Source organism: Vulpes lagopus, chromosome 10 (assembly GCF_018345385.1).
Source record: "Vulpes lagopus strain Blue_001 chromosome 10, ASM1834538v1, whole genome shotgun sequence".
Lineage (NCBI taxonomy): Eukaryota > Metazoa > Chordata > Mammalia > Carnivora > Canidae > Vulpes > Vulpes lagopus.
In genome coordinates, this window is record NC_054833.1 from 89,633,323 (window position 1) to 89,655,349 (window position 22,027).

Here is a 22,027-nt window from a genome sequence, read left to right on the forward strand (position 1 = left end):
AAAGTATTTAATAGAATATCTTTATTTGGGGTGAATTTGGTTATGATGTCAGTCTGGTGTTTGGATTGAACTGTTCCGTTTTACGCATTGTCAGTACTAATTGATACTTAAAAGACAACTTTCTTTCAGATGACTGGTTTTGATGTGCTTCTTGTAATTGTAGCTCTGATGTCAGCTGACCATTTCACTCAGGAGTAGCAGGGTAAGAGATGATCTCTTACTTGCTGACAGCAGTCAGGTGGCAGAGCTGCCGGGACAGGCTAACCTGCTGAAGACATCTGTGTGAGGCAGGAGACCGGAGGGCTCACCTGCCAGTGTCAGACCATTGGTTTAGTGTCAGGTTGTGCACAGGCCACACTGCCCAGCCAGATCAGCCCCAGGCCTGAGAAAAGCACTGCAGGATGAAGAATGAGATCTAATGAAATGGATTGGAGATCACGTGAAAAGGATGGCTTTTTATTTCCCGTTCTAACCCTCTGTATTTTGTCTTTTTTTATGTGCCTTTGTTTCTTAGAGCTCTTTTTTTTTTTTTTTTTTTTAAGGATTTTACTTATTCATGAGAGACACAGAGAGAGGCAGAGATACAGGCAGAGGGAGAGAACCAGGCTCCTGCGGAGAGCCTGATATGGGACTCGATCCCAGGACCCTGGGATCATGACCTGAGCTGAAGGCGGATGCTTAACTGCTGAGCCACTCAGGTGTCTCACTTCTTGGAGCTCCTGCTTTGAGAGGAACCAGGGCTTCTCTTTGCAACGTGACAACCCTAGTTGAGCAGTTACTTCCCAGAAGGACTGGTAAGCTTTTGACAAGGATGGATTATTTGGGAAGTTGTACTTACCTGTAGAAACCAAGCTGCTCACCGACAGCAGCACAGACAAGTAGTAAAGTTCAGGGGTTGTTTTTTCCTATATTTGGGAGGAAAAAAGCACTGTGAGGAATACTTGTCTTTTAATTGGAACCTATATTTATAATATTTTTGCCAAAAGGATTTATTTATTTTTTTAAAGATTTTATTTATTTATTCATGAGAGACAGAGAGAGGCAGAGACAGGCAGAGGGAGAAGCAGGCTCCATGCAGGGAGCCTGACGTGAGACTTGATCCTGGGTCTCCAGGATCATGCCCTGGGCTGAAGGCGGCACTAAACTGCTGAGCCACCCCGGCTGCCCGCCAAAAGAATTTAAACAATGGCACCAGCTTAGCAAGACATGGAAGGCTTACTGCACCAAATGCAATCCAGCACTTCCACTGTTGATTGATAGCTTACTTTTTTTTTAAAAGTCTAGTAAAGTGGAATTCACCCCACAAAAAGAAAAATTTCTCATGGAATTTTTAAACTTCCTCTGGTGAAATATTTTAACTGTGACGTTTGTCTAATTAGGAATTTTGCGTCGGGCTCCCGGTGCATGGAGCCTGCTTCTCCCTCTGCCTGTGTCTCTGCCTCTCTCTCTCTCTCTCTCTTTCTCTTTCTGTGTGACTATCATAAATAAATAAAAATTTATTAAAAAAAAAAAAAAGGATCCCTGGGTGGCGCAGCGGTTTGGCGCCTGCCTTTGGCCCAGGGCGCAATCCTGGAGACCCGGGATCGAATCCCATGTTGGGCTCCCGGTGCATGGAGCCTGCTTCTCCCTCTGCCTGTGTCTCTGCCTCTCTCTCTCTCTCTCTCTCTCTCTCTCTCTCTGTGTGACTATCATAAATAAATAAAAATTTATAAAAAAAAAAAAAGGAATTTTGTCTCTACATATCTCTATTTTTAGTGTGAGAAGAAAATAAATATTGAAGATTGATGATGTATTATATATAGACACAGTTTCAGAGTAAGATGAGCCGTTGAGAAATTTCATTATTTAACAACACACACAGTCAGTTGCCAAAACTGTTAACACCATGGTACAGACTCCTTCACCAAAGGATCCCACACCAAATACAGCAAATATCCTCTTTAGTGCCTGCGGGACTGGTTCCATCTGCGTAAGCAGCACAGTAAAACCTAGAAAGACAGCAGAACAGCATCCATTTACTGGATGTAATTATCTCAGAAAGAAATTCTTGAATGCAAACCTCGATAGGGGATGTTCCCTTGCCTCACTCCTGTGGAACACATGCTCAAAACCTAGCCAGGCTAAGGTTTTTCCTTTGACATGGGGTTGTGTTCTCATTATTGGCATTGAATGATGAGAACTCTGATTGCTTTTTTCATGATTTCATTGTCTCATTTGAACTTTAGCAAAACTGAACAGGTATTTTTCTCTCCACTTTATATTTTATATTTTTAAGATTTATTTATTTTAGAGAGAGAGCGTATGCATGCATATGTAGAAGGGGAGGGACAGAGGAAGAGCAAGAGAGAATCCCAAGCAAACTCCCTGCTAAGAGGGCTCAGTCCCACGACCCCTGAGATCATGACCTGAGCCGAAACCAAGAGTTGGATGCTTGACCAACTGAGCACCCAGCGGGCAACCTTTTATTTCCCTTTTATAAATGAGGATCAGGAAGCTCAGAGAAATTAGGTAACTCTTGTTGTTGTGGAGTGAATGTTTCAACTGGCCTTCCTCTGTTTCCAAAGCTGGTACTTTCTACCATCACATATGTTGCTTCTTGTTCAACTGGGATTCCGCAGGAGATTCTAGAACAGTGCCTGAGGCATTCAGTACCTTTTTATTATTTTTTTTTAAGTAGGCTCCATACCCAGTGTGGAGCCCAGTACTGAACCCAGTGCACGGCTTGAACTCACAACCTTGAAATCAAGACCTGAGCTGAGATCAAGAGTCAGACGTGTAACTGAGCCAACCAGGTGCCCCTCAATGGCTATTTTTTCATTAAAAAAATTTAGAGGCACCTGGCTGGCTCAGTTGGTGAACATGTGACTCTTGATCTTGTGGTTGTGTGTTCGAGCCCCATGTTGGGTGTAGAGATTACTTAAAAAAAATAAAACCTTAAAAAAAATTTAGGGGTGCCTGAGTGGCTCAGTTGGTTAAGTGTCCGATTCTTTTTTTTTTTTTTTAAATCTTTTTTTTTTTTTTAATTTTTATTTATTTATGATAGTCATCACACAGAGAGAGAGACAGAGAGACAGAGAGGCAGAGACACAGGCAGAGGGAGAAGCAGGCTCCATGCACTGGGAGCCCGACGTGGGATTTGATCCCGAATATCCAGGATCGCGCCCTGGGCCAAAGGCAGGCGCCAAACCGCTGCGCCACCCAGGGATCCCTAAGTGTCCGATTCTTGATTTCAGCTCAGATCATTTTCTCAGGGTCCTGAGATAGAGCCTTGTGGGGGTCCACACTCATTGGTGTGTCTGCTTCTCTCCCTCTCACTCTACCCTTCCACCTCCACCCCTGCGTGCATGTGTACACACTCTCTCTCTAAAATAAATCCTTAAAAAAAAAATCTTGGACATAGTTTTTATTTAAATCAGGCATTACTCTTAGAAGTACACACATAGAAAATGTAATCAAAATGTAGATTATTTAATTAAGATATTCCTAAAACTTCACATTTTAGAGTCCAACACTTCTCTGTCACTTTATGCATTTCAAATTGTCCCTGGTTTTCAATACAGTATTCTGTCCAGTAATCATTAAATGAATAAATGAATCTGGTATTTTTTTATAACTAAAGAATTTTATAATACCAACACAGCGTAGTTGTATTTAACTTAGTTTAGTTTCATACTCAAATTTTAGAACAACCAGGGATGCCTTGGTGGCTCAGAGGTTTGGTGCCTGCCTTTAGCCCAGGGCATGATCCTGGAGACCTAGGATCAAGTCCCACATCAGTCTCCCTGCATGGAGCCTGCTTCTCTCTCTCTCTCTGCCTGTGTCTCTGCCTCTTTGTATCTCTCATGAATAAATAAATAAATAAATCTTAAAAAAATTTTTTTTAGAACAACCAAAACTATTACTAAGGAACTTAAAAAATTATCCTTCATCTGAATTTCACTTTATTATTTTATTTTATTTTATTTTATTTTATTTTATTTTATTTTATTTTATTTTATTATGTTTTTATTTATTTATTTATTTGTTTGTTTTGTTTTAAGATTTTATTTATTTCTTCATGAGAGACACAGGCAGAGGGAGAGAGAGAGAAGGGCAGAGACACAGGCAGAGGGAGAAACAGGCTCCAAGCAGGGACCCTGATGTGGGACTTGATCCCAGGACCCCAGGATCATGCCCTGAGCCGAAGGCAGACGCTCAACCGCTGAATCACCCAGGGATCCCTATTATTTTATTTTTTAAAAGATTTTATTTATTTATTCATGAGAGACAGAGAGGCAGAGACACAGCAGGGGGAGAAACAGGCTCCCTGCGGGACTCATTCCCAGGACCCCAGAATCACAACCTGAGCCAAAAGCAGATGCTCAACCACTGAGCCACCCAGGCGTCCCTTCACCTGAATTTTATTTTATTTTATTTTATTTTATTTTATTTTATTTTATTTATTTTATTTTATTTTATTTTATTTTATTTATTTTATTTTATTTTATTTTATTTTATTTTATTTTATTTTATTTATTTTATTTTATTTATTTTATTTTTTTATTTTATTTTATTTTATTTTTTTCACCTGAATTTTAAATGTGAATTTTTTCCTAAGTTTCGATTTGAGCTCCCAAAGGGGCAGGAGGTCCAGTGTCTGGCAAATAATAGGCACTTAATAAGTACTTAATAATAATTATGCACACTTACCAATTGTGAAGAAAGTAAAGATGATATTACCAACCAGGTTGGTAAGGAGAGGTTGCCTGCAATATCGGGAAGATCTGGGCCTAAAATCAATACACTGGGTCATCTAAGTAATTCATCTATTACTGGAAGAAATTTACTCTATAAGCAAAATACAGAAGGCACTAACCCTTGAATTCTAATCCTAATTCTAGCCCAAGGTTCATTTGGCTCCAGGCAACTCACGAACCTTGGTTCCTCTACATGACTGCAAATTAATAGTCTGAAAACAGCCCGCAAGTAACATGAAGAGTTGTTAATATTTACAGTTGGTGGATGAATAATGTTTACCATTTTTCTAATTCATGTTAACTGGTTATTTTGGTGAGAAAATACATTGTGGAAATTCTGGCCTTCTGGAGTAAGGAAGTAGGCCTTACTGCACACAAAACTCCTATGACAGACATTGGCAAGTTTAAATTAGGCTAATTACAGTGAGTGTCACAGTTTCCCTTTCTTTCTTGTCACTTAAGTGGATTTTAAGATTGTTTTGGAATTTCCACATTTTTAGAGCTGCAATTTTAAAATTTTGATTGTATCAAATGGCATGTGCTTCATTTGTTCAGTTATTAGCTGACTTTTTCTGCCAAGGCTAATGTCCTCCATAGAATCTGAAATAATATGTCAGGTCATAATCTGGTCACATATGCCTGCATCACCCTCAGCCCTGGAGACAGTTAACTCATAACTCATGCTAGGCTGTCAGGACTGGTCTCTAGAAAATCCATAAATTATAACCTTGGTGCCTTTATTGTCTCGCATTTAATGGCTTCTAGTACTACAAGAAATAAGTGTTGACTAAGTTAAACTCGGTCTGCCCAAATCCCAACTATTCTTTTTGTGTTGAGATTTTTGACTTTTCAAAGAGGTGGAGCAGGTGACCACCATTGATAATAGGGGTAAGAACAATGGGACAGGCTGCAGTTAAACACCTAACAGGAATTGTAGAGCACAACCCACCTGTCTCCAGAGATAAGATAGGCATGCTGAGCTGCCAGGTGAGAGGTTGGCTGGTGAAAGAACTTACCTTAGCAGAACATAAAACTGGAGGACCAGAGCGATGGTCCCAAATAAGAACACTGTCACTTGGCTGCATGGGACACAGTGAGTTACATTTATTACTTTGTTAGTGATGAAATGGCTTCAAGAAACCAAATTTAGGTTCTTTTTTCTAACAACATTACATTATACCATGGAGATAAAGTTTTAAACACAACAAGGATGACTTGAGATCCATCCTATTAGAGCAAAATTATGTCTAATAATACTTCACTGAGGATAATAGCTACCATTTATTGAGCTCCTACTATGTAGCAGGCACTGTTGATACTGGTCTTTTTTTTTTTTTTTTTTTTAAAGATTTTATTGATTTATTCATGAGAGACAGAGAGAGAGAGAGAGAGAATGGCAGAGACACAGGCAGAGAAAAGAAGCAGGCTCCATGCAGGGAGCCTGACGTGGGACTCGATCCCGGAGCTCCAGGATCACACCCTGGACTGAATGCGGTGCTAAACTGCTGAGCCACCCAGGTTGCCCATTGATACTGGTCGTTAAGGAATCTTTAGAACCTTGGTTCCTTTATCATGACTGTAGGATAATGTTGTAAGACAACCCACAGGCACTAGTGAAAGTTAATAGCCATCATTAGTAGACAAATGTGTTGGGGATCCCTGGGTGGCTCAGCGGTTTCGCGCCTGCCTTTGGCCCAGGGCGCGATCCTGGAGTCCTGGGATCGAGTCCCATGTCGGGCTCCTGGCATGGAGCCTGCTTCTCTCTCTGCCTGTGTCTCTGCCTCTCTTTCTCTCTCTCTGTCTATCATACATCTTAAAAAAAAAAAGACAAATATGTCAAACATTTTTTATTCACTTTCTCATTTAATATGCACAAAATCCGGGATGCTAGGTAGCTCAATTGGTTGGGCATCTGACTCTTGGATTTGCCTCTGGTTGGGTTTGGTTGAGCCCGATGTTGGGCTCTGTGCTCATCGGGGAGTCTGCTTGAGATTCTCTCCCACTCCCCCTATCCCTGCTCGGTCTCTCTCTCTCTCTCTCTCTCTCTAAGTAAATGAATAAAATCTCTTTAAAAAGTATGCACAAAATCCTGTGAGGTAGGGACTGTGGTTCCCCATTTTATAAATGAGGCAAGCAAGACTCAGAAAGATGAAGCATCTTATCTAAGGACAAACAAAACAAGTCATAGAGCTAGAATTTTGAACCAGGTCCAAGAGTCCTAACCATGCCTCTGTGCTGTGCTAGCTCTGTCTCTGGCCAGATGGTTCATACTGAGTGTAACATATTGAGTGTAATAAACAGTAAACCTACCTACCGCAATTTACAGAATCAAATGAAGTCTGCTGTTTCTGCTCATTTTTGAAATTCTTTTTGAGATTACCTGTACATAGTTTCCATGCATATAAGTAGATCTTCTGCAATAACTAATAGTTCTCTTTCTTTACCATAAACTGTATTATTTACTTTGATTATTTCATTAATCAGATTCAGCACTGAATGACCTTAGGGTATTCATAGAAATCAAATCTGTCCTCCAAAGACAAAGATTTATCCCTATTGAAAGTACTAAAAAAAAAAAAAAAGACAATTTAAAAATATACCCTCAGACTGGCAATGGCACATTGTTATAACTAGGATATAGTTATAGGCCTAACATGACTATTTTGAAAGGAATAGCATCTTTTTAGAGGTATAAATTCTGATCAGTTGTCAAGTCAATCATGTTATTTTAATAGTCAACCAACATAGATTTAATCATTGAACACTTCATGTGACAAGAAAAGACAATTAACTATTTTTTAAAATGTTAACATTTTAAAAATTGGCTTAATGTTTCCCAAATGTTTCATTAATGTTTACATATTAGTTTTTAAAACTTAAGAAAGTGATTATTATGTCAAGTATACTTCAATTAAAGAAAAGGTTTTAAAAATTGAAAGTAAATTTTAGTTAAATGTCAAGACTATCTTAGGAAGAAATGGGCTTTTTGTCCTAGTGAGCTGGGGAGGGACACTCACAGCCTGAGCCTGCGTGATCTCGGCAGCCAGCAGTGCAGATGATATGCCATGTGCGCCAGACAGAAGTGAATCATGGGGACGGTGGTCCTTAAGCACCTGGAGCAAGGCAGAGGATCCAAAGCAGCCCTGTTAGAGCTTCCAGACTACTATATCCATTTGTCACCAGCTTGCCCCCCTTCCCAGTGCAAGTACTCTGTACCCTGCAGTGATAACAGAAGAAGTTCTTTTCCTTGGAGAGGGACAGATCCTTGTTCTTCTAAAGCCACCCTGGGCTATGATGGAAGCTCCCTGTAACTTAATTCTTGTGTGGTTTTGAAGGTTCAATTTCAGGCTGGCTGTGTTCACTGTGAATTAATAGAACTGAGCTGGATATTTGAGATGGATTGTGAACGTGACAAGAGCGAAGGCTTCCTTTATATGAGAGATCAGTTTCCCATAGTTCCTTCCCCAGCCTTTCTCCTGGGGAGGACCTAGAAACCTGAGTGCATCCCCAAGGCTGGGGAGGGGCTCCAAGCTGTTTGTTCAGTCCTTCCCTGAACAGCAGGCAGCTCCCTTGGGGGCCCATACCATCTGTTCTCAGCTTTATTGTTCTTGCTGCTCACAGCTCAGTCTCCTGTGGGGAGTGGTGCCTGAAACTTGAGGTGGGTGAGGCTGGAACTGCTCTAGTTACCCAGATTTCCATGTGGGCCTAGGGTGCTATTGGGGATGTTATAATCACCACCACCCCATAATGCCATAGGCACTTTGTATGGGAATTGGGGTTAGGGATGGGAGGAGTGGGAATGAACTTCAAGTGAATCCTGGTATCATCCTTAGGCTAATAATTGAAAGGACATTTAAATCATTCCTACAAATTAACTCATTAAAAAAAAATGTTTATTTCCATTCTCACTGACTACTTAAATTGAGGCACACATGACTTTGTAACTGGCCTTCCTGTCTTGTTTTGCCCCTTCCAATTAATCCCTTAGTTTATCCCATAGTATCACCGACATCAGTATTGTCACTTTCCCCATAAATAACAACTACCATTTATTTTTACACTGTGCTAGGCAATATGCTAAGCACTTTGCCATGTACTGTTCTCAGAATTCATCCTCAAAGTAACTGAAATTGGTTGTCATCGTCCCTATTTTACGGATGAGGAGGTTGCAAATGGAACCAAGTATTTGGTTAAGCTGGTAAAACTGAATAAAGGTTTTTGGGGTTTTTTTCAAAGTTTTGTTTTGTTTTAAGATTTTATTTATTCATGAGAGACACAGAGAGAGAGGCAGAGACATAGGCTGAGGGAGAAGCAGGCTTCCCACGGGGAGCCTTATGTGGGACTCTGGGATCATGCTCTATGTGGGACTCTAGGACCCTGGGATCATGCCCTGAGCTGAAGGCAGACAATCAACCACTGAGCCACCCAGGTGTCCCTGTATAATAGTTTCAAGTACTTATGTCTTCTTATTTTTCTAAAATTTGTTTTTATAGGACCCTATTGTCACTCCATTGCTCAGAAAGCTTTGAAGGTTCTCGTTGCCTAAGGGGTTCACGTGCATATTCCTCAGCTCCTCAGCTAGAAGGGCTCATTTCCAGTGTGTAGAGCTCTGGTTTATCTCCCATTTTTCTTCTCAATGAGAGAGCCTAAGAGCCAGGAAACTGAGATGCTAGCCCTGGTTCTGGCACTCCCTAGCTTTGTCCAATGAGAGCACAGAATCTGTGCAGAAGTGAATTGGTCACCCTAACAGTTGGGTCTGAACACTATATTGGGCTATAACACTATTGAGCTGTCCAGATACAGGTCTTGTGGGCATGGGCAAATTTTAGAAGTGCACAGAAAGGTGTTTTTATTTTTTAAAGAAACAGGTTTTTGTTTTTGTTTTTTTTTTTTAAGATTTTTAAATGTATCCATTCATGAGAGATACACAGAGAGAGAGAGGCAGAGACATAGGCAGAGGGAGAAGCAGGCTCCATGCAGGGAGCTGGACATGGGACTCTATCGCTGGACTCCAGGACCACGCCCTGGGCCAGAGGCAGATGCTCAACCGCTGAGCCAACTAGGTGTCCCCAGTGAGGTGTTTTATAGCCTTAATTTCCAGCTCATTCTCAACCATTTTTTTTTCTCTGAGATGCTTGTAATACTGAAAAATTAGAAAAACCTAAATGTCCAATGATAGAAGATTAACTGGAAAAATGAAATACCTAACAATAGCTTATTTTTTGTAACAGGCTCAATGACTTTGGCCAAATTTCTGTGTGTTTGTGTGGTGAAGAGTAAATGATCTTGTGTGTGAAAGCATTTTATTCATAGAAAAGTATCATGCAATTGTTTGTTTATTGCTGTTTATTGTATTTCTACATTAATTATAAAAATACTCTGACCCAACTATATGTTGACAAATTGAATTTAAATAAAATATTAAAAAAAAAAAACCAACTCTGACCTCTACAAGTAATTCTCCAAAGTCCCCAAAATACTTGAAGCAATTTGGCATCACTGAAATTATATTTAAAAGCTCTCAGAATAATTATTTTGAAACATAATTTGGATGTATAAGAGTATTTTTTAAAACTTTATAATAACAGGGTCGCTTGGGTGGCTCAGTGGTTGAGTGTCTGCCTTTGGCTCAGGGTGTGATCCTGGGATCCAGGATTGAGTCCCGCATTGGGCTCCTTGCATAAAGCCTACTTCTTCCTCTATGTCTCTGCCTCTCTCTCTCTTTCTGTATCTGTCATGAATAAATAAATAAAATCTTAAAAAAAAACTTTACAATAACAGCTAACTATTTTGCAATAGTAAGCAATATTTATAAAAAAAATAAAAAATAAATAAAAAATAAAAAAAAATAATAACCCAGAACTGAGTGATTTGACTTTGAGGGGATGGAAAGGTTCATTGTCGGAGAGCAAGAATTCCTGTTCTCTCAGAGGTCTTTTTTTTTTTTTTTAAATTTATTCAGAGAGAGAGAGAGAGAGAGAGAGAGGCAGAGACACAGGCAGAGGGAGAAGCAGGCTTCAAGCAGGGAGCCCAATGCGGGACTCCATCCTGGGTCCCCAGGATCACGCCCTGGGCTGCCGGCAGTGCTTAACTGCTGCGCCACCAGGGCTGCTGCCCTCTCAGAGGTCTTTCTAACAGGACTAAGAATCAGATTGACATGAAAGAGGTTAAGAGGAGAAAATAAAATTTAATAGAGTACATTTGGGGAATCCACATAGACATGGAAATTCCAAAGACAGACAGAATGAGGCATATTATGTCATTCTGAACTAAGGAGAAGGGGGTGGGGGTCTGGGTCTTCAGAGGAAAGGAATGTACTTCACAGATGTTTGGTAGTTAGATGTTTGCCCTGCCATTCAGATGGGTCACTCAGATAAAATTTATCTCTGATAATAACCCTTATTCTGGGAAAGACCCCCCAATTTAGATTCTTCTTTGTAGTTGGGAGGGGCAAGAATTTCTCTTGAGCCCGCAGGGTCTCACATGCCTTCCACTCAAAATAATCCATATGCCATAGTGGAACATTGAGAACCACTTCAACTGATTTCCAGCACAATGACTGAAAAATAACCCCACTAAGATATAACATTATGCCATTTTGGAGCACTGGGTATAAAGAGGACACCCCAGGGATGCCTGGATGGCTCAGCAGTTGAGCATCTGCCTTTGGCTCAGGGCATGATCCTGGGATCCAGGATCGAGTCCCTCATCAGGCTCCCTGCATGGAGCCTGCTTCTCCCTCTCCTATGTCTTTGCTTCTCTCTCTGTGTGTGTCTCTTATGAATAAATAAATAAAATCTTAAAAAAAAAAATAAAGAGGACACCCCACAAATCTGCCAAAAAAAAAAAAGTCATGGAAAAAAAAGAACAAGAATCAAAATGGCATTAGACTTTTAGCTGCACTGTTGGATGCTAGAAAACAATGAGAAAATGCATTCCTAATTTTACTTTTAAATTTTGTTTAAAGATTTTATTAGAATGAGCAGGAGGAGGGACAGAGGGAGAGGGAGAAGCAGGCTCCCTGCTGAGCAGGAAGTCCAACTGGGGCTCAACCCCAGGATCCCAGGATCATGACCTGAGCCAAAGGCAGACACTTAACCAGCTGACTCACCCAGGTGCCCCTTCCTAATTTTATTTATTTATTTTTTAAATTATTTATTTATTTATGATAGTCACAGAGAGAGAGAGAGGCAGAGACACAGGCAGAGGGAGAAGCAGGCTCCATGCAGGGAGCCCGATGTGGGATTCGATCCCGGGTCTCCAGGATCACGCCCTGGGCCAAAGGCAGGCGCCAAACCGCTGCGCCTCCCAGGGATCCCCCCTTCCTAATTTTAAAAGAAAATCATTTCATCGTACATTTTCTCAACTAAGGTAATCATCTCTGAAGGAAAGGAAAGACATTTCCCATGCACTCTTTATTATGAGGCTACTCATGGATACATTCTAGAAAAATTGGGACATAAAACAAGAAAGCCCTGATGTGGCCCTAAGAAATAAGGTATCTGACTCAGGAGAGAGAGGAAAAGGTTTCCAGATGACAGCTATACAAAGGATTACAGATTTTCGGCCCAGATTAGAGAAAGTTCCAGGAAAAAAAGCTTCCAGAAAGTGGATTAAATATTTGTTGAACCATTTGAAATTGATGGTATTTAAATTACAAAGAGTTGAACTGTAGCAACATGGTATGCAACATAATAGTAGCTATATTCACAGCTTATTTATTATCAAAGGCAGTTTTATGCACTGTGCATGTATCATTTATTGTTCACACAGTTGTGAGGTAGGTACTATTATTTAAGATTGAGACAAAGGAAGTTTAGGTTAGGGTCAGGTTGTCCAAGGTCATCCAGCCCAAGTAGGTATTAAAGCTGTGACTTCTCTTTTCTTTTCTTTTTTTCTTTTTTTCTTTTTTTTCTTTCTTTTTTTTTCTTTTTTTTCTTTTCTTTTCTTCTTTCTCTTTCTTTCTTTCTTTCTTTCTTTCTTTCTTTCTTTCTTTCTTTCTTTTTTTCTTTCTTTCTTCTCTCCCTCTCTTTCTTTCTCTTTCTTTCTTTCTTTCTTTCTCTCTCTCTCTCTCTCTCTCTCTCTTTCCTTCCTTCCTTCCTTCCTTCCTTCCTTCCTTCCTTCCTTCCCTTTCTTTTCATATGTTATTCATCCAGTTGGCAGAGAGGACAAGCAGGGCAAACAGCTGGCAGAGTGAGGTGGAGAAACAGGCTCCCCGCTGAGCAGGGGGCCGATGTGGGCTCAATCTTAGGACCCTGGAATCACGACCCAAGCAGAAGGCAGATGCTTACCCAACTGAGCACCCAGCTGCCTCAGAGCTGTGATATCTATGCAGGCAGTCTGAATTCAGAGCATAAATTCTCTACACCTAACATGGGGCTTGGACTCCCAACCCTGAGATCTAGTCACATGCTCTACTGACTCAGCCAACCACAGCCAACCCCAGAGAGCATGGGTTCTTATTATTGTGCTATAACAGAAAAGAGATTGGAGGATACTTTTCTGTAGAATCTGACCAGTCCAAGGGACGAGACCTGCAACATTGACTACCAGCTGACCATACAATTAAGCCCACTATGCACAGGCCTGATTCACTCACTCAGAACTTCCTATCAGCTCTTTTTGAAAGAAATTTAAAATTTATCATTCATGTTGGTAGAAAGATAAGAGAATACATTGGTGAAACAACAGAACACCATAAAAAGGAACATTTAGAGGACAAAGTTCTTAGAAATCAAAGAGTATAATAACAAATGAAAAGCTCGACCTATGGATTGGAAGGTGAAGTTGAGGATATCTAGAAATTAGAGCATGAAGGCAGGAAGGGAAAAAATAGAAGGGAAAAGAAAATTAGAAGACCAGTCTAGGTTTCAGTTTCAAATAATAGGCATTTCCAAAGATAACAGACAATGGAAGGTGGAAAGTCATCAGTGAAGTAATTCAAGGGCCTCTCCCAGAACTGAAGTCTATGAATTTTGAGATTGTAAGGGCCTGCGTAATGCCCAACACAATGGATGAAAATAGAACCACACTAGAGGATATCACTGTAAAATTTCACAACACTGGGGACAAAGAGAAGATTTCACAAGCTTCAAGGAAGGAAAAATGTTAAGTCACCTTCAAAGGACCCAGAATTGGAAGTGACGTTGGAGCTCTCACTGTAAACACAGGAGTCTAGAAGCAGTAACTTCATAGTCCTGGGAGAAGACGATGTTCAACATAGACTAGAAATTATGTAGAGATAAAAGTTTTGGGAATAGATAGTAAGGGTTTCTGACAGCTAATTCTCATAGGTAATTATAGAAAGTAAATAGGCACTGTTTACATTGGATAAATTTAAAATAGCATTATAAGTACATAATGTAGAATTATGGTAGAGTTACCAGAAGAAATAGTTGAAAAAGTTCAAAGTAGTTGCTTTTAAAGGAGATGCATTAAAAAAAAAAAAAAAAAAAAAAAAAAAAGGAGATGCATAGGGGAGTTGGTGAGCAGGATGTGGTTGAGGACTCTTGGTTTTTGTTATGGGTCTTTTGCTGCCCTGTGATTTCTAAATCTGTATACATGAATGCATTTAATAAAATTTTAGGGGGCAGCCCCGGTGGCTCAGCGGTTTAGCGCTGCCTTCGGCCCGGGGCGTGACCCCAGGGTCCCGGGATCGAGTCCCAAGTCCCAAGTCCCACGTCGGGCTGCCTGCGTGGGGCCTGCTTCTCCCTCTGCCTGTATCTCTGCCTCTCTCTTTCTGTGTCTCTCACGAATAAATAAATAAAATCTTAAAAAATAATAAAATAAAATTTTAAATTCATTGTCTTTACTTCATTAGGGTTGTGGAAGGGTCAAGTGGAATAAACGAAAAAGAGTTTGTAAACTGTTCCTGGGCCAAAAGTGATAATGTGATCATGTTGACAAAGAGGCCGACTACTGTTTTGAAGGGCAGGTTGTTGGGGAGTCCCATTTATTTGATAGTTGATAATGTCATTGTATCAGTTAACTATGACCACAGTAGTGTATCACAAAACTTCGCAGTGTCCAATAATAAGCATTTACTTTTGCTCAGGAGTTGAGGGTTAGCTTGTGAGTTTGTTCATGGAAGCCCGGCCCAGCTGATCTCACCAGGGCTTGCCTGTGTGTCTGAGCATGTTGTATGTGGTTTGGCTGGTGTGGGATGGCCTCCACCATATAGCTAATGAAGTTGGCTGGCTGTCAGCAGGAGTAGCAGCTCTCTGGCCTGTGTTCCATCATCCTCCACCAGGCTGGCCCTGGCTTATTTTCATGGCAGAGGCAGGAGCCCAGAAGAGTATGGAAGTGTGCAAAGCCTCAGAGGACTTGCTCAGCATTGGCACACTTAGGTTTGCCACATTCTTTTGTCCAAAGCAAGTCACACTGGGTGACAGGCACTGACGGGGGCACTTGACAGGATGAGCACTGGGTGTTATGGTGTATGTTGGCAAATTGAACTCCAATAAAAAAAAAACAAACAAAGCAAGTCACAGAGAGAGGAAAGGAGATGCTATCCCTTTATAGCAGGAGCTGTAGATGAATACCAAAAAAGGAAGTGTGGAGAAATGGGGCCATCTTTGTCATTGAAGCCACATGTCTTTGTCCATCCACTTGGAATGGGAACATGGAAGGACACCTGAAGACCTGTAACTGAACTTCCTGCCTTTCTTCTCTGCAGACAACAAGCAAAGTGTCGGAGTTTGCCATTCAGATCAGCAACTGCAAATTCTTAGCATGGAAAATTCAAAGATGGAAGTGGTTCTCCTTGCTTGTGGTTCCTTTAATCCTATCACCAACATGCACCTCAGGCTATTTGAGTTGGCCAAGGACTACATGAACGGAACAGGTAGGGTCCAGGGCACAGCCCCAAAATATGGCCCTTTGGCATGTTGGATATTTTAAGCTGAAGGAGTTTGAAAAAAATGGCAGAATCAGGAAGGTCCCTCTGACCCTCCCCACCCTTCTCCGCTGAAACAGCTCATAAAACCTTCATGTGAGGGTTGCCCTCCGTGTACCAGGAGGGAAGGAACATCCTTATTGCTAAGGACATAAGGATGCCTGGAAGATTGTAAACTAATGGCTTTGCTAAATTTCCCCGGGTTGACTACGCTTACCTCATACTCTCTGCCCTGTCGTGTTTTTCTTTTTTTTTTTTTCCTGTCGTGTTTTTCTATGGCTGTCCACTCTTCACCAAACCTCTCATTAAAATACTCAGGTCTAACTGTTTCTTGGGGTCTTCGTTTCTTTATGAAGGCACCGTGTCACATAAACCTTCTCTTAAGTAAATTTCTACATTTTTCTTATGTTTTTCTGTCTTTGTCAGTTTAATTTTCAGGCCCAGCCAGGGACCCAAGGAGGGTTGAGAAAAACTTATTTTCCTCCCCTACATAATATGTTCTGTTACATAAATTATCATGCTATATGCTAATAGATAGATGGATGGGTGTTCAATCTCACTAATAATCCTAATAGAGAACTAAGATAAAAAATGAAATCTCTTTTGCCCATGACATCAGTAAAAATGTTTATGCTTGATAGTGTCAAGTGTCAGAGGTTGGGGAGAAATGGGCTCTTGCAAACACTGTAGATGGACAATACAAATGGATTAAGGCTTTTTACAAGGCAATTTGGCAATATCAAAATTTACAGTGTGCAGGGTGATGGGGAGTTAGTGTTTCGTAGGGACAAAGTTTCAGTTGGAAAAGATGAAAAAGTTCTGGAGACAGACAGTGGTGAGGTCTGCACCACAGTGTAAATGTGCTTGCCACTGAAACATGTACTTAAGATGGTTAAAATGGTGAATTTTATGTTCTATTTCACCTTGTTTATAAATGAATTATGAATAAACCTGAATCCCTGTTTTATTTTATTTTTTTAAAGATTTTACTTATTCATTTGAATTCATTTGACACAGAGAGCACAAGCAGGGGGAGCCCCATAGGGAGAGGGAGAAGCAGACTCCCCGCTGAGCCAGGAACCAATGTGGAGCTCAGTCCCAGGACCCTGAGGCCATGACCTGAGCCGAAGGCAGACACCTAACCGACTGAGCCACCCAGGCACCCTGAATCCCTAAAAATGGGGGAGTGGGGGAGGAGGGTCTGTTATAAAACCATATCAATGATAATATTTTCTGTGCATAAAATGTAACTTGTTACACCTCACATGAAATTTGACTCTTTATCCAGGAAAATACAAAGTTATCAAAGGCATAATTTCTCCTGTTGGTGATGCATATAAGAAGAAAGGACTCATCTCTGCCCACCACCGAGTTATCATGGCAGAACTCGCCACCAAGAGTTCAGAATGGGTGGAAGTTGACACCTGGGAGAGTCTTCAGAAGGAGTGGGTAGAGACGGCTAAGGTGCTAAGGTATTCATGGTGAAGTCAGCTTTGTCAGTTGTGTGGAAATGGTTTGGGGGGTTTCTGCCATGTTTCACTACTTCCTGGGCTCTTGCAAACACTGTAGATGGACAATACAAATGGATTAAGGCTTTTTACAAGGCAATTTGGCAATATCAAAATTTACAGTGTGCAGGGTGATGGGGAGTTAGTGTTAGTGTAGTAGATGGGGAGTAGTGTTAGTGTAGAACATACAGATTTGCAAACTGACTCAGGTCGGAGGGCTTAGGCTGTGCTATTCCCATGTCCGGTTATTTCTTGGGTATGGAGCACAGCAACAGAATGTGGGGGGTCTGTTTACCTGTATGCCTTTCATCATGCGTTGAGATGTTTGCATGCTTGTTACTGTGTGTATCTTTATGAAAGAGAGCACATAGAGAAGACTGCCTGCCCTGTCTGTGCCCAAAAGTCCTAAGAAGATGTTGTCATTAATCTTAAGTATAAAAGAGAGAGGCAGCTAATTTAAGCAAGAGAAGCCATGGTGCTTGGTCATGGACAGCCCTGATTTTACGAGCCGCTCCCATGACCACATATGGGGGTTGTCTCAGACCTCTGTGCTCATACCTTTGAAACAGTTCCAGGTAAGGATTCAAAAACTAGAGGGACGCCTGGGTGGCTCAGTGGTTGAGCATCTGCCTTTGGCTCAGGTCATGATCCCGAGGTCCTGGGGTTGAATCCTGCATCAAGTTCCCCTTAGGGAGCCTGCTTCTCCCTCTGCCTATGTCTCTGCCTCTCTCTGTGTGTGTCTCTCATGAATTAATAAAGTCTTTCAAAACAAACGAGAGTGAATAATATCTAATTATTATGTGATATTAGCTTAATTATAGGAGAGCTTTCTGAAAAACCTTCATGTCTAATGTCTATTCTTACAGTTGAGCCTTCTGGTTCGAAACATATCAGTTAGGGTTTCGACAGGAAATAGAAACCACTGAGTGTTTTTTTTTTTTTCTTTAAGATGTTATTTAAGAGAGAGCATGCGCGCACACACACACTCAAGTTGGGGGAAGACAGAGGGAGGGGAAGAATCCTCAAGCAGACTCCATGCTGAGCACGGAGCCAGCCATGGGGCTCGATCCTCCAACCCTGAGATCACAACCCAAGCCAATATTAAGAGTCAAGACTCTCAAGTGAATGAGCCACTCAGGTGCCCCCAAACCACTCTGACTATTCTAAGCAGAAAGGGATTTAGGTGCGTCTGCAAAAGTGTCAAGGGGCTGACAGCAGGGAAGTGGGGTTTGTTCCAAGGTCATACCTCTTTAGCTGCAGTGAGTGTTCAGGAAGCTGGTCCTGTCTCTGCCACCACAAATGCTGCTGTTCAACTGTCCCAGTCTCCTAGAGTTGGTGGCTCGACAGTGGAATAGAGAGTCTGGCCACCATGCTTGTGCCATAAGAGATTGCTTCTCACACTCCACAGCCCAGAAAGATGGCCTCTGCCTCCCTTCTTCCTTCCGAGTCTTGTGAGTGAATTTCATTAGCAGAATCTCTCATATTGAGAACATGCCGTGAGATCCTCTGGGAAGTGTGTTTAGGGCAGGATTTGCCACTGAGCCAGCAGATAGTATCCAGCACGCAGCCTAGCAAGAGGAGCAACTTTTCAGGCTTGGCAGGGAGGTGTCTGCCCTTTTCATTGGCCAGAAATTCTCCTATCAAACACCAGGCTTGGGCAGCCCTGGTGGCGCAGCGGTTTAGCGCCACCTGCAGCCCAGGGCGTGATCCTGGAGACCTGGGATCGAGTCCCACATCAGGCTCCCTCTGCCTGTGTCTCTGCCTCTCTATCTCTGTGTGTCTCTATGAATGAATGAATAAAATCTTTAAAAACAAAAACAAAAACAAACACCAGGCTTATGCAGGCCCACCTTACTCCACCCTCCCTCTTTGGCTCTGCAGCAACCTCACTGTCTGTTACATATTAACTCAGTTGCTCAAGAGGGAAGGGAGTTAGAGGCACAAGGACCCACATTTGGCTCCCCTAAATTTAGCTCAAGTTACTTCACAGTTGTAAAGCAGTGGGCATCCTGCTGCCAGTCCACAAGAAAGCTACACATAAGCTGCCTGTGGTCCCTTTTAGGCTTCAGGCACCTGTCCCCTCTAGGACTTTATCCTTGGCGTGTGGCTCTCCATTAAGTGGGTCAAGCCACATTCTTCAGTGGTCAAGAGTATAGGCTCTGGAACCAGACTTCTGGGGTTCAAATACTGTCTTGGCTACTTATAAGCTAAATGGCCATGGGCAGGGGCACCTGGTAGCTCAGTTGATTGTCTGACTCTTGATTTTGACTCAGGTCTTGATCTCACAGTTGCAAGTTTGAGCCCCACTTTTTGAAAATATGGCCTAGGGCCAACTAATCAGGGCTCTCCTCTCTTAATAGGGATAATAATTCTGATATAATAGTGGGCAATAAGAGTTGCTTTGTAATAACTAAAACATTCACTCAATAAGATTGTTATTGGATGCCTCCCATGGGGGCACCTGAGTGGTTCAGTTCGTTGAGTGTCTACCGTCAGCTGAGGTCCTAATCCCAGCATCCTGGGATCGAGCCCCGAATTGGGCTCCCTGCTCAGTGGGGAGCCTACTTCTCCCTCTGTCTTTACCCCCTGCTCATGCTCTCTCTCTCAAATAAATAAATTAAAATCTTGAAAAAAAAAAAAAAAGAATGCCTCCTATGTCCCAGGGAGTCTACCAATAGCTGGAGTTGCAGCTCTAAGCCTTCACTTCCCTCCACTATTGGAATAATAATAACAATAATGGTATTTATGGCACGGGATATTGAGAAGATTTAATCAAATAATCCATGCAAAGGACTTAGTGTAATGCTTAGCACATAGTAAATAACTAATGTTAACTCTTGTTATTATGGAACACACATAAAGCTTAGAATAGTAATAGCTACCATCTGTTGTGCTCCCAGGATCTCCTTGCTTTCTGTTTCTGACAGCCAGTCCACAGCACTGCTGGCCAGTATCCATGCTGACCTGGTGGTACTGGGGACTGGTAAGCATCCCTTCTGACCGGTCAGGCATCAGGTGTACCTGTGGTTAAATGTTTTTATTTTTTTATTATTTTTTAAAGATTTTATTTATTTATTCATGAGAGACACACACAGAGAGAGGGGCAGAGACACAGGCAGAGGGAGAAGCAGGCTCCATGCAGGGAGCCCGATGTGGGACTCGATCCCGGGTCTCCAGGATCAGGCCCCAGGCTGAAGGGGTGCTAAACCGCTGAGCCACCCAGGCTGCCCTGGTTAAATGTTTTTAATATCACACAGCATTTAACTCTGGGTCAGAGGCTCTCAGACATCTCCAGAAGGACAGTATTTTAGCTGAACATTGTGAGAAGAGAAATGTTCTATTGCCTTGTTTTATAGACACCATCAAGAGAAACTAGAGGCCGGGAGCTGTGATCACCAGCAGGATTCACCTGTGCGGGGAAGGCCTGGACAGAAAAGGAAGTGGGCTGAACAGAGACAAGATTTTAGTCAAAAGAAATCGCTAGAGCCAAAAACAAAAGGTCTGTATGTTTCATCAGACTTACCAACTACAGTAGATAAGATTCTAGAGCTGAGCAAGCCCCTTTGTATTTTCATATTCAGTGTGTATGAGTGCCCACTAAATGCCCCTAGTTAGTTTTGTGAATGGAGGGAGGAAAGGAGAGGAGAGGGCACCTTGAGCTTATTTCTCCTGCAGTGGTCCTTAACTTTTGCATGTCCTAAATCTCTTCTGGGAATCTGATTCTGATCAGATGGGATCTATGAACCCTGTAGCCAGAAAAACACACTGCTGTGTTCATTTTGGTGCAGGGAGTTACTAGCAAAGCAGACCCTGAAGCTGTGTCTTCTTTTTCCCAGATGTGCCAAAGGTAAAGCTGCTGTGTGGGGCAGATCTACTGGAGTCCTTTGGCGTGCCCAATCTGTGGAAAAGTGAGGATATCACCCAAATTGTGGGAGACTATGGACTTGTATGTATTACTCGGGCTGGAAATGATGCTCAGAAATTCATCTATGAATCCGATGCACTGTGGCAGCATCGGAACAACATTCACCTGGTAAATGAATGGATCACCAATGACATCTCCTCCACAAAGATCCGGCGAGCTCTCAGAAGGGGCCAGAGCATTCGCTACTTGGTACCAGACCTTGTCCAGGAGTATATCGAAAAGCATGATCTGTATAGCTGTGAGAGTGAAGAAAGAAATGTCGGGGTCATCCTGGCTCCTTTGCAGAGAAACACTGCAGAAGCTAACTCATAAATCCTACAGCATGATATTTTGGACTTTGAGTCCAAAATAGTTTGGTAAAGATCAGTTTTATAGTAGATTAAAATCAGGTTTATAATTTATTGGAAATTCCTAAGATGAATGTTTTCAATATAGTCTCTGGGTGGCTCAGTTGGTTGAGTGTCTAACTCTTGATTTCGGCTTGGATTGTGATCTCCGGGTCATAGAATTGAGCCTGGCATCGGGCTCTGTGCTCAGCATGGAGGTTGGTTCAGATCCTCTCTCCCTTTCGCTCCTGCTCACTCTCTCTCAAATAAATAAATAAAACCTAAAAATAAAAAAATAAAAACCTATTTAAAATCCCCACTTTAGTGTTTTTTTTTTTTAAGATTTTATTTATTTATTCATGACAGACACAGAGAGAGAGAGAGAGAGAGAGGCAGAGACACGGGCAGAGGGAGAAGCAGGCTCCATGCAGGAAGTCCAATGTGGGACTCGATCCCAGGACTCCAGGATCATGCCCTGGGCCGAAGGCAGGCACCAAACCATTGAGCCACCCAGGCTGCCCCCCAATTTAGTTTTTTTTTTTTTGAAGATTTTATTTATTTACTCGTGAGAGACAGAGAGAGAGGCAGAGACACAGGCAGAGGGAGAAGCAGGCATCGTACAGAGAGCCTGACGTGGG

The 22,027-nt window shown here is 41.9% G+C and overlaps 1 protein-coding gene across 5 annotated transcripts in view; it reads left to right on the forward strand.

Annotated features, from left to right (window-relative positions):
• NMNAT1 (nicotinamide nucleotide adenylyltransferase 1) overlaps positions 1-21,703 on the forward strand; it is a 29,436-nt gene extending 7,733 nt beyond the window's left edge. For 4 of the 5 annotated variants that reach the window (XM_041771214.1, XM_041771217.1, XM_041771216.1 and 1 more), the window contains exons 3-6: positions 15,412-15,579; positions 16,919-17,102; positions 20,495-20,637; positions 20,975-21,703. In XM_041771214.1, coding sequence (XP_041627148.1) covers positions 15,468-15,579; positions 16,919-17,102; positions 20,495-20,637; positions 20,975-21,375 — 840 coding nt within the window. In that variant the 5' untranslated portion in view covers positions 15,412-15,467 and the 3' untranslated portion in view covers positions 21,376-21,703. Of the gene's footprint in view, positions 1-542; positions 795-15,411; positions 15,580-16,918; positions 17,103-20,494; positions 20,638-20,974 lie in introns of all 5 variants that reach the window. The other variant, XM_041771218.1, reaches the window with a different exon arrangement.
• Positions 21,704-22,027: the final 324 nt, after the last annotated feature.